The 12,774-nt window shown below is 37.9% G+C and overlaps 1 protein-coding gene across 3 annotated transcripts in view; it reads left to right on the top strand.

The window, feature by feature from the left end:
- Positions 1-11,319, top strand: part of pdgfc (platelet derived growth factor c) — a 50,994-nt gene extending 39,675 nt beyond the window's left edge. For 2 of the 3 annotated variants that reach the window (XM_067599889.1, XM_067599888.1), the window contains 3 exons: positions 8,085-8,292; positions 8,453-8,673; positions 10,129-11,319. In XM_067599889.1, coding sequence (XP_067455990.1) covers positions 8,085-8,292; positions 8,453-8,673; positions 10,129-10,242 — 543 coding nt within the window. In that variant the 3' untranslated portion in view covers positions 10,243-11,319. The remainder of the gene's footprint in view (positions 1-8,084; positions 8,293-8,452; positions 8,674-10,128) is intronic. The other variant, XM_067599890.1, reaches the window with a different exon arrangement.
- The last annotated feature ends 1,455 nt before the right edge of the window (positions 11,320-12,774 follow it).

Raw genomic sequence — 12,774 nt, 5'->3', positions numbered from 1 at the left:
TAACTAATAACTGTTATGTTCTATATTATTGATCTATATAAAACCATATCCTTTAAACCTGTACTGTATCTAGAAATCCAGTCAAGGTGTCTCAGTGTCACTGATGGTGTTGCTTGAGACTGAGATGGAGAAAATAAGTGGCTTGCCATTCACAAAGAGGTCTGACCCTCAGGGGGATTCATTCAAGCCCCTGAAATGAAAGTAGGAATTAAGAGATAGAAGTGCTTTTTGTGTGGAAAATTGTCACGCTGCTGTCTGTCTGTCTCATTTTCTTTTCATGTTTTATCCTCACATACATTAGCCCAAAAGTAATATCCGCTTTTATGTGCTTTTTACAGTATTCCATTTTACAAAGATACCCATGTTATTTTACTCTATATTTAGTCCTACAATATATATCTGGCAAAAGAACATAACCACTTTTTCTTTCTTCTGTTTCCTATTATTTTTCTTGTTCTTTTGCCCGCAACCAAGACTGTAATAACATTTTCCATTCACCTTTCAGACCTTTGGGAGATATGCAGGTAGAAAAATGTATCCAGAGTTTTGTACAGCATAACCTTAAATTCTTACAGAGCATCAGGGAGAGGCCCATGCAACAGATGTACCATGAAAGTTTGTGTCAAGTGTGATTATGTATACACTTTGCTAAGATATGAGCTTCATATCAATGGGTGGAGCCAAAAAAACAATATAAAAAAACAAAATACCTCGGTTGTATCTGCCCTCCAGTGTTATGGATCCCCAGTATATATATATAGCTGAAGGAGGATTGCATCACCATTCTTATTCCTGCCTACAAAGCTCAGATTGGCCAATTGTTTCTCCGAGCCAGGGAAACAGCCATCAATGAGCTCAACACCAGACCAATTTAAATTGTTGAATGAATCAGAGATGTGGGCAGTGATTCAGAGGTTAGGAACCAGCTTGGCTAGTCAAAAATTATCTTACCAGAATAACTACAGTTCTTTGGATCCACCCATTAAATTTGAATTGAAGCAGTGAGATTTTTTTTTTTTTGCTTCTGCAGTTCTGCCTCAAACACATGCTTGAATAACTACTGTAAAATTCAAATATCTGAAAAAATATTTTTTAAAAAAGACTTCAGACTTTAGTCATCTTTACCTTGATCCTCTTCCAATCCCTCATTCTCTTTCACTTTCTTTTTTTCTATCCTGGTCTTAAGACCACACACACACATACACAGAATCCCTTTGTCCCTGATCCCTTCGCTGACAAAAGCCCGGAGATAAACTGAAGAGACAACTGCCATGTTTTAACCTGTCATGTTTTAGTTCTGTTCACTTGCTTTAAGTAAACAGCTCTACTCCTCATTAATCCCTAATGGCCTGCAGCACTGTGCAATCTGACAAGCACAAATAGGCAACTGAGGTCACTGATGGCGCTTTATATCCTCTCTCTTTCTGCTTGAAAAGCTTTCCTGTTCTTTTATCCCTCATACACATTGTTATTGCATTCTTTCCTCACCCTTAAAACCCAAAACAACATTGTTCATAGCAACTACTAACTGACACAGAATTCAGTGTCATGCTGGGTATCAAGGCTGTATTTTTCGAAAATATATGTTGAAAGTAAACAGTTTATCATTGCATGTACAAGCTTCCTGTGGTAGAGATAATGAATGTTGTTGAATTACAACTTCTAGTGCAAATAGCAGCTTGCAGACAAATCGGCCTCAAAGGGCTTCATAATCTGTAAAACATACAACACCCTCTATCCTTAAATGCTAAATTCAGATAAGGAAAAACTCCTCCCAAAAAATAAAGAAGACATCTCAAGAAGAACAACAGACCAGGGATCCCTCTTCTGGGATGGACAGACATGCAATGAATGTTGTGTATACAGCATAGACAGAAATGACAATGAAAAAATTAGACAATGGAGAAACAGAATGACAATATTAGGTAAATAGTATGAAAATATATATAAAGAATATAAGCAGCCTTTGTCAATTACACCCCAAAACTATGGAGCAGACTACTGATAGATATCAGGGAAGCCAGCTCGCTCGATAGTTTTAAAATAAAGCAAAAAACTTTTTCTTCAAGTTCTTTAGTGCATGGAATTTCTTTTGCCATAAAGCACTTTGAGCTGCATTTCTTGTTTGTAGGGAAGGTGCTATACAAATAAAGTTATTGTTAGTATTAGTATTATTATTATTAAAGAATATATATCAGAGGACATTGAGCAACTTCCAGGTGCCAAATAATATGAAAATAATACTTGATCAATAGTTTATTTTGTGAAATTTAAACTTGTTTTTCTACAAAAGGAATTTCTTCATTTAACAAACACACAAGTAGCTGTCAAAGAACTTATATACACTAAACCAGAATAGTCTGAAATCAGAAAATTGTTAATTTAAATCAGGAACTATTTGATCAAGCATTAGTAAACTAAACTACGAATCTGGACAGAAATTCAGTGCCTGCTTCTGGTACTTGACAGTTATCAATACTTGAGAGATGAGAGGTTTTATATCCATATCTATATGAGAATGTATTGGATTATTACTTAAATAATCATATGAGGGTTAGTGTTATCAGATGAATATAAAGTCAAATAAAATCATATATATATATATATATATATATATATATATATATATATATATACACACATAAATATATACATATATATATACATACATATTCATTTTTTTAATTTTTTTAAATTCAAATACTTATAGCAGAATGAAACTATTCTACTGTGAGGTGAAATATCTGCCACCAACTGTATGACGGAACAAGAGGCCAAGTTTGTCTTTCATTTTCCAACTCTAGAAGGTGCGGAAACCATGAGGGGGAAAAGGAAGTTTTGGCCTCTGCAGGTTCAGTTTGGTTTTACTTTGAACCTTCCTCCGACAGAGGAGGAGCACGCTAGAACAGCAGCACTCTGTTTCCTCTGTGGTCAAGCAGCTACTGGAACCTCGTGCCACGCAGGGGCCAGCACTTTACTTTATATTTAAACAAGCAATAATTCCTCCCCACCACTTCTATGGAATGGAAGGGGGAAAAAAATAAGACCCGGTCTGTAATTCACAGGAACTGATTTTGGGAAAGCGAACGGGCCGGGGCGAAGAGGTTGTTAAAACACAGAAGAGAAGGAGTCTGTTGAATGGAGCGTGAGGGGTGTTGGGTGGTAGGCGTTGTGGGTTAAAAGAGCAAACAAAACATACATCATTGTCTCTGTGGAGGTCCCAATCCAGAATTAAACTGCACTGCTACGCTGGCATTAAGATCACTCTACCCACTTTGTTTGCTGTAATGGATTGAAAAAAGTTTTACACTCTCAAGATAAAAACCGCTCATTATGTTTCTCTGGATAACAGCACAAGCTAAATACATAAAATCTACAATGTGACTAGAGAAATTTAGATAGAGAAGTTAAGACTAAAATCTTTGTTAAAGCAGATGGTAATGACTGGCAAAGCCATGCAGGAGTTTTACCGTTGGCATGATGAAATTAAGGTCTGTTTTTACACCAACCTCAATTGCAGTGTGTGGTGTATAGTGAGAGAGTAAAAACACTTTTTTCACGCACAACAGACCTTGTTGCTTACTCAAAGCTCTCTTGTGCAAGGAAGTGGTTTGCAACTTCATGTGAAAGAGAAGATATTGTTTTCCAGATGTCTCCCAAGATGCTATTTCAGAATTGTCATCTCAACATAGTTAGCTGAACCTGTCATTTTAGTTACCAGAAATACGTATGTGTGGTTGTGCTGTGTAAGAACAAAGAGTGCTGGAAATGAGGTAATCATAGCTTGAAAATTAGGTTATTTCTAAAGGGGCAGGGGGTTCAGGGAGTTTGGTAGTGATAGGAGGTGACTCACAAGTTATTGCACTTTGATACGTCACGTAACCTAGAAAAAAAGGTCCAACCTTTTACCATTCACCAGATCCTGTCAATTATTCTATGGCGCAGTCTGCATATATTATCTTCTTATTGTAATATCCTCAACTGCACATATTTCAGAAGACTAGTTTGAGGACAGAACACTCCATTATGTCTGCCTTGGTCTGCTGGATCAGCTATTTTCTACATAAAAGACTGACACAAACTGCAACCAACAGGAAAGTCCTTTCACCAAGGAGCTGAGGAACATAATAAATGCCAGTCTGGGTTTGAGTTTAATACCTTAAATTTAATGTCTCACAAGGTTCAGGTTGTCCTTAAGGTTAAATACTTAGTTTTATAAAGAATAATAGTTGCAATTTTAGTTCATTTGAAATTAGTGTGTGCAAGGGCACTATGCAAGAAAAGATTAAAGGCTAATTTAGGCACAGACAGTTCAAAATTATCATCATGCAAAAATAACTGTCTGGAAAAAAGAACTATAATCTCTGAATTTACACTGTGCATTTACCAAATTTGTAACTGCATAATGTTGCTCTTTATCCTTCCATTGCAACAGTGCTATATCCCACTGTTACCTTTATTTATGCAGAAGACATTTGCGAAATCTATGCACATTGTGCTTTTGGTAAATGGAAACAAGCAGCTTAGTACATCCTTTGTTTCCATGCAGTCACTGTCAGACATAAATAAAATGTCTAGGCTGACCTGGTGGCTCAGTGGTCCAAGCCCAAGACTTTGCTAAATGTCATCCCACTCACTCTGTTTCAGTCCCTTCTATTAATATGTTCCTTAAACTTCTTTTTTTTAAACATCTTATTAACACAAAAATGGAAACAAAGGAAGAGTTGGTTATGGTGATCAAACAGCCTTTTTCTATTGTACTTTTCAACATTTTTATCAACTAACTGCATGCGTGTTCATACATCAAGTCTTTGTGTGTCAAACACATTGACACATTGCTCTGAATTCAGTCAGAGGTTATGGTGGTCCATTTAAGTGCTTTGTTCCTGAATTTCTGAAATGGGAGCCCTCATCTGCTACTTATAGTTTATTCACATCATCTTGATGTGTCTCTTAAGGATTGCTTGGCTAGTCTATCTGAAGCCGAGCTTGCAGAGCACTGCTAATTGGGGGAGTGTTGCACCGTCGACATTCACAAGCTGTTAATGGCTTCCAGTCCGCACTGCTAGCCACTGCCAAGGCTCGACTAATAAGAATCACAGCTTTCCTCTGTTGTCTGGAAATGCAGCTCTGTTCAGAGAAAGGACTGTCCAGTTCACTCTTACTTGTGCTTGTGTGCTATATGATCTGTCCATTCTCCATAAATAGTCTTTTCACATTTGTGTCTATTTATCTCAGTAGGTGCCAAATAAACCAAAGATATGCACAGTGGTTATCAAGGCAGTCTCATTACAATGAGTCAAATCTATGGCATGAACACAGCTGTGCATCAGCTGTATTTTTGCAGCCTGTGGTGCAGCCATGTCAAACCACTGGCATCTTCTTTTAAAGTCTACTCATTCAGTGAGAATGCCAAAGGGTGTTGGGTTTTGACAGCGTATGTTATATGGACTTATGCTGTCAATAAATCTAAAGGGTGTTCCCTGTTTTACAACTATTCATTCAGTGTGAAAATGCCAAAACAATTGCTGATCTGTTTTACTAATTAATTGCCTATCACAAAAGTAACTACAGTATATCTGTCTTAAATCTCTGTGCTGCCCCCGCTGGGATCCAGCTGAAATGCACACTCTGGAGTAATTCCACAACGTCTTCATGTTAATGAACTCCATATTAACCCTGGAAAGCACGTAAATCCCTCCAGTATCTTGGATTGATATTTGTATTCTTGTGAAATAAATAAGCCACTTGTCTGAAACCTTTTGTCCAAATGGTTTTCCCAGTAGCATGAATACTTTCATTTTTAGCATAAGTATCCATAACAGGAATCAAACCACAAATCCTTGCAATGCGGTGCCTTGGCCTCTGACGAAAGGGAAACTTTTCCTCTTCTAACCCCCATTTCTCACTGGATTCCTTTCTAATTCCCCCCCTAGAAGTCATCAAAGGGAAGATACAGATTCCTGGAATCTGTTTTTTTTTTTCAAACATTTCTGCCTCTCCAAAGGCTTTAAGACCCAGCTGCCAACAGCCGATGTTTTCAATGCTCCACAAGCTGCATTTTTTTTTTAAGTGTCACAATGTTGCCTTCTACCTGTCAGTCACATAAGATTAGAGAGACCAGCGAGCTGACATGTTGGACAAACGCAGCGTCACAGGACTGAAAGGTTTAACAGATTAGCCTCTTCTCTCGTGGGAAGACCAACACCCCAGGTATCAATCTTCTCTGTGACTGCATGCTGTAGCCTGGAGGGCTGGGAGTTTGAAACAAATAATGCTGCCACCTAAAGGGAGCTAAATAGACAAATGTTGTTATGCAAAGTGAGGCAGATGGGGTGACAGAGATGTGATCACATTTGACAACCTAAAAAATGATGTAATTTATTTATATTTGCCCCTCAACTCAAGCGCATGGAATCATTTCAAATGTATTAAATGCCTTATGTACCTTGCAGGAGTTCAGCATGCATGACAATCTTGCAATTTTTCCCACCCAGAGCTTGATTTTCAGGGAGGTACTGATTGCAAAAGCAGGGACACACCCAGCATTCCCACAGTGTAGTTGAAAACAGACCTGCCAGGTGGTATATTTAATTGAAATATTCATTTATTCTGTGGAGGAGTAGGTTTTCTTCATCTGCTGTCAGATATAGATGATAAAGTGGTTATCCAATGCAGTGTCCAGTGTGGAAATGCCTTTCAACAAAATATCTCTCTGTGATAAAGAGCTCTAGTCACAGTACTTCCACACATCACCAGATCTCACAAATAGAGCTTTGATTGGCTACCAGCCGGTCAGGGCAGTCATAGTTTCGGTTTAAATCAACTCAAGTCCAAACCACTGTAGCATTTAATGAGCCTGAACTCAATTTAAACTCAATTTTTCACCATGACATAAAATGTACCACTGTAGAGTCTTATTATACCTTAATAGTTTTTCACATTGTCGACATAAAACACATCTTGTCAGTGCTGACAAAGTTGTTCCTTCTGTACAATTTTCTTGTTTTAGTATTTATAACCTAGGGCAAGCTTGCAAGTTCCAAAATGTCACAGAAAGTGGCTGACCTGTAAACTTCCTCAGGCAGTTGAAGGGAGTTTTAAGGGTGTAACCTAAATGCCTATAAAAGTCTGTATGGTCAATTTATTATTGTCTCCAAGTGCAATATTTCTGTACTTCTGTAATGCTCATGTTAGGTTTTCTATTAATATAATGATGAAACATTGTGAATTCACATATAACGAGTATATATCTAGCAAGTCACAAATGTTGATACTGAACATTTGTGTAAAATGTATTACATTTCTTTTCCAGTAAAATATTCTCCTCTCATAACAAAAGCATGATGAAGTTTTTTCATGGCTATTTTAAGACACCCACGGCAACTTGGTTAAAGTTGGGGAAAGATCATAGTCTTAGTTAAATATCTAAAATGTCAACAGTTTATTTTATTAACACTAATCTTCCCCTAACCTTAATAAAAATGTTTTTGTTGCCTAAACCCTAACCACACACAGGACTCAGGATGCGAACCCTGGTTTCCATAATCCAGGCAGCAATTACATTTCTATTCTAAACATATTTGGCAAAAGAAACATAAAAATATAGTTTCTAAGGAACAAGGATGCTATTGCAGACCTCATAATGTTGGGAGAGTAGTGTGTATCCGATGGAGGGTTCAGATGGCACAAGAGCACATTATACAGCTCTGGTAGAGAAAAACAAAGACATTTTTAGTTCCCCGTAGCAACGCTGATTCATCATCTTTAGCCCTGCAGAAAGCAGATCAATGAGGGACAACAGGGAATCTCAAATACAGGAAAGCCTTAGACCGTCTGCCTGCCACTGGTGTATTGCCACCGAAGAGCTGATCCTGCTTCTTACAGGAAGGGTTAAATAGATCTGCTCTAATTGGAACGTTGCACATGCATTTCTATGTGCTATAGTGTACAGCCACATCAAAAGCAGAGCCTAAGCAGGACTCATTTTAATACATAATATAAGTAAATAATTTGATATTGTATCTACATAAAGGCCCTTTCTGTGCCGTCTCTCACCATTTCATTTGTTGGTTTTCCTGCAGAGTGTATCAGAACCCGAAAGTCCTGCAGTGCTTCCTCCATCCCTACAGGGAATTGATGAGTTGTCAGAGGCTGTGGCGGGGCTGAGCACTGTGGAGGAGGTCATGAAGTACCTGGAGCCGGAGCGATGGCAGCTGGATATGGAGGAGTTGTACAAACCCTCATGGCATGTCCTGGGGAAATCCTTCATCCATAATAAGAAAGTCAGAGGTAGGACACTTTAAACTTGTGTGTTATCATTTTAAATTAAACGTTCAAGAATGTAGAATTGAATATAAACTCAAACATACTTTTACTTATTTGCTGTAAAAAGTGAAATATGCAAATTGTATTGACGTGAAGTTATTCTGATTTTCTCTGTGACTTTGAGGAGGGGCCGATCTCAATCAGTTGAGAGAGGAAGTTCGACTGTACAGCTGCACTCCACGCAACTTCTCTGTATCCCTGCGTGAGGAGCTAAAGAGGACGGACGCCATTTTCTGGCCCAGCTGCCTCCTGGTGAAGCGCTGTGGTGGAAACTGTGCCTGTTGCTCTCATCGCTGCTACGACTGCCAGTGTGTTCCTGCCAGGGTCACCAAGAAATACCATGAGGTAAATATGAATTCAGGCATGAAAATAGTGATATTCACTGTTTGAATTATTTGGCTACAAAAACATACTTATTTTAGAGAAAACATGTTGCCTAATCTGTTACTTTACCAATAAATATAATTCATGTATTTTTCAAGAAAACAGTTCTAAAATTACATAAAGCTTTGAAACAAATTTGTGATTTGGGGCTATATATATAAAAATAGCTTATATTGACACAGAAATTTGAAAATCCAGTTTTGCCGCCATGAAGTAATGCATTTTACATTTTCAGTAGAATTAAAAGCAATTTATTTTAAATAATGAAGGTAGTTCCTGTGGCATGACCATCAGCCTCCTCTCTCTTCTCTCTGACAAAGTTAAGAAAAGTGATACCTACACAAACCCAACCAGAAACCAGTTAGCAGAATCTTCCTATAGCGTTTGATTACAAACAGATCTAAGGAAATGCAAAGCAAAACATTATGGCAATAACAGTTACAAAGATGCTACCAAAGTAGCAGCTTACTACATTCAAAGGGTGCTTAATCTATTTTCAATTTCATATTTTTTGTGTGTGCCCCATTAGCAGTGAAGACCAGAAATTAATGTTAATTGATGCCTCTGTATGGTATAATATTTCATCTTGCAACTTTGTACACTAGATTTAACTATTCATAAAATAACATCATATTTTCTAAGGATGTTCTTGGTCCTTAATCCAATTGATTTTGTTCATCTGTATAGTAGCATTTAGTCTAGTGCACTTAAAAATTTCCTGCTGCACACAAGATACATTATAAAGTAATAGGTTGACATTTTCTGAGCACATTCATTCTCTCCACTGAAGAAACCCTTTTGAAATTGGCGAGACCATAACCAGTTCTGCAGTGCCATTAACAGGTCAAACTTAACATTTTACCCCAACTACTTAACTGTAGCAGCAGGGCTGTACAAGCAGCAACATTCACATTTGTCTTTTTTGACAACACACTTTTAATAGTTTGTGAAGGATGCACTTCCAAGTTTTGATGATGATCATCTCTTGTTACTATGGAGTTTAAGTGCCCTTATTGTAAGTTCCTTTTAACAAAAGTGTCTGCCAAATGAATTTGAAGTGATGCTATTTGCTCCATCCTCATGTGTATATTTTTGGTTACTTTTCATCTTTGGCTTGAAATGAAATGCAATGGGCTTGAAAATTGTGTTTTGAAAGCCAGATATTAAGTCATAGATATTTTCAAACCTCGAAAGATGGATGGTATATTAATCATTTTTGTGCTCTGGGTGCATAGGCTTTCAGTGGAAAAGACTGAAATATTGTTAAAAAAAAAAAAACAAAAAACAGCATAATTACAGAAATATATTGTTAAATCGTTAATTTCTGGTTACCCATTTAGCATATCTTGTCTGACAAGAGTGTTAAACAGTGTTTAATCTCCAGTTGTTACTCAAGTATCCTCTTTTTTTTGGCAGGTTCTACTGTTGAAACACCGAAGCGGTGGCAGAGGCCTGCAGAAGTCCATGACTGATGTTCCCTTGGAGCACCATGAAGAGTGTGCCTGTGTGTGTAAAGATGACTGGGACTGACCTCAGACATGTGTAATAGCTGCCACTGGAATCGCACAGGACGTTAGAGATGAACCTCCGCCACTGTTGCAATGTTTTGTATCTCATCCACTTCCACTGGGAGCTAACAAGATTCTCTTTTTATCCTGTTGTCCTTTCGCTAATTGGATGAAGTAGAACAGACTGGAATCTAATAAATCTGACTGAATGGATCTGACTGCTGTGGAATACCAATACTGTGCTCTGAGTGCATTGTAGGGAAACAAAAATTCACTGGAGCAGATCTGGACTATTACCTATGTGCTCTGAAGACAATTTTCTTCAGCCCCTCAGAGATAAGAACTGTTTTTGGCATTGAGGCATTTTTGTCTCTTCTTCTTGAGGTTTTTTTTAAAGTTCAGCCAGCGTGGGTTGATAGTGTCATGGAAAATGGGAGCTTCTTTGTTCAAGTACTTTTTTTTTATGTCTATAAGTGAGCTGGCTCCAGCCGCCTTGCTCCCTCTGCTCTTCTGTTATTACCATCAAGGCAAAGAAAGGTGCTTTTTCATGAGCAGTTTTTCTTTGCTCCCCTCTTGTTTTACCACAAATTTAATCTGTGGTGAAACACAGCCACAGCATCGCTGAAACACCTCGCTTATGAGACTGTATCATGTGTAAATATTTCATTTACATTTCTTTTCTGTACTATCGTGCCTTTTCTACCAAAGAGTCTCAAGCAGAAGTTGAAAGTTGCACATGTAGAACCTGTTGGGTGTTTTTCATCACAGCTCTGCATTAGACCCATCTCAGCAATGCTTGCGTCAAATCTGCTTGCTTTCAGGAATGCCTAGCGTCAAGCAGTTCTTGCTACATTTGAGATTGTTCATATTAAATATTTATTTGTTTATTGAAAGGGAAATTTAGGTCCAAAATGTTGTTTGCTTCATGTGTCACTGTACAGTAATATTAGCCTCAGTTTTTATTGTTAGTAATTTTACATTTTCAGTGTGTCATGGATGTTTTTCATTTTCTGTATGCCAAAGTTATTTATCTCTTTTTTCACAACAACTGTTTGTATTTCATTGTACTGAACTTCAAAAATAAATTCTTCCATTTCTTATTGGAGGTGCAGGACTTAGGACTAGTGAACAGTGAACTCAACAGAGAAGTCAAAGAAGATATCTTCAACACTAAAAAATAATAGTACCAAACATAAAACTAATGCTGGGTGTGTCTAAAGACATCACTGGCAGAAATGATGGTAATATTTGGCAAAGATGTGTAGTTTCCATAATGATATCAGTACATTTAAGTGGGAGAAAATCTGACCTTTATTAAAATGAATTAGATTGAGAGGTTTTCTATGATATGTAAAAATAATAGCCCACACATTCAAATTTCAAATAAGGTAAAAAGCATAGCAGAAATTGGCAGAACCTGAGTTACGGTGCTATATATTCCTCGCAGAACAACAAAATCACATGGTCAGTCTTAAATTTGTTTATTCACAAACCATGGAATTTTAACAGCATGTAATTTCCTCTCTTTAGCATTTCTTTGCCAAGGTGTTTCATCTTCAATGTGTTGAGTGAGTTGCAACTTGGCTCACACAACTATTTACTGGTTTGTACATGAATGAGTAAGTAAGTGAATTGCAATATGCAGAGTGAAACATCACCGCATGTTTATAACATTATATGTAATTCTAATGTTTTACATCAGTATATTCACTCATATCAATTCTACCCCTAATATTAGAAGCATTACCTTAAAACACAAGATGTAAGCACTTCTCTCTTAAGCCTTATCTATTTTTCTTTATTCCACAAGCTCCTTATCAGACACTGAGCTGTGTTGTTCATTCTCCCCCTTGGCCATCAGGTGACCCAGGAGGAGGTTCTCATTTGTCCATCTCACGCTGCTGTCCTAGCCAATTATTCTGATCTAATGTGCGACCTGGCAGGCATCTGTGGTGACGCCAGATGCTACTGCATAAACCCGCCAGCTCCCGATGTGGTTTTTATAATATTAAACAGACTGCCTTCCGTATTGGGTGCAGTGTTTCTTTGCAGAGGAAACCTCACTGCACTGGCACAAGATGTGACAGCGTGGGCAGTTGGTCTGGCTCTTAGTATGTTTGTGTATGCGTGAGTGTAAGTGTGGATGAGCGTAACTACGATCCAGCACTTGACGCTTCCACCCTTCACCCATATGCCCCTCTGCTCATTCCCCCCTTTGCTGTGAAACCAAAGCAGCCTCAGTCAACCTAGACCGCAGCAACATGGTAGAATTTAAGCGTCTCTACTCAAAGCAACAAACTTTAATTCATTTTGTCTCTGGGGAAAAACAAACTCTTAACCCGCACCCAACTTTTAGAGTAATAACCCTCTACATCTTGCTTAAAAAAACCTAACTAAGTAATTAGCATGAGTGGTAACAGTTACTGTGGGCTTAACAGACAAAAAAGAGCAGTGTGAACAGAAACTCAACAGAAAATCCAACTGCACTGTCACTGTGCAATCGGTTTCACAAGGTACTGCAGACTCTTCAATAATGGCTGCTTAGTACCACAGA

The sequence above is a fragment of the Thunnus thynnus genome, chromosome 9 (assembly GCF_963924715.1).
Source record: "Thunnus thynnus chromosome 9, fThuThy2.1, whole genome shotgun sequence".
NCBI lineage: Eukaryota > Metazoa > Chordata > Actinopteri > Scombriformes > Scombridae > Thunnus > Thunnus thynnus.
The sequence above is the reverse complement of the archived record's forward strand: the minus strand, read 5'-3'. Positions and strand labels throughout refer to the sequence as shown.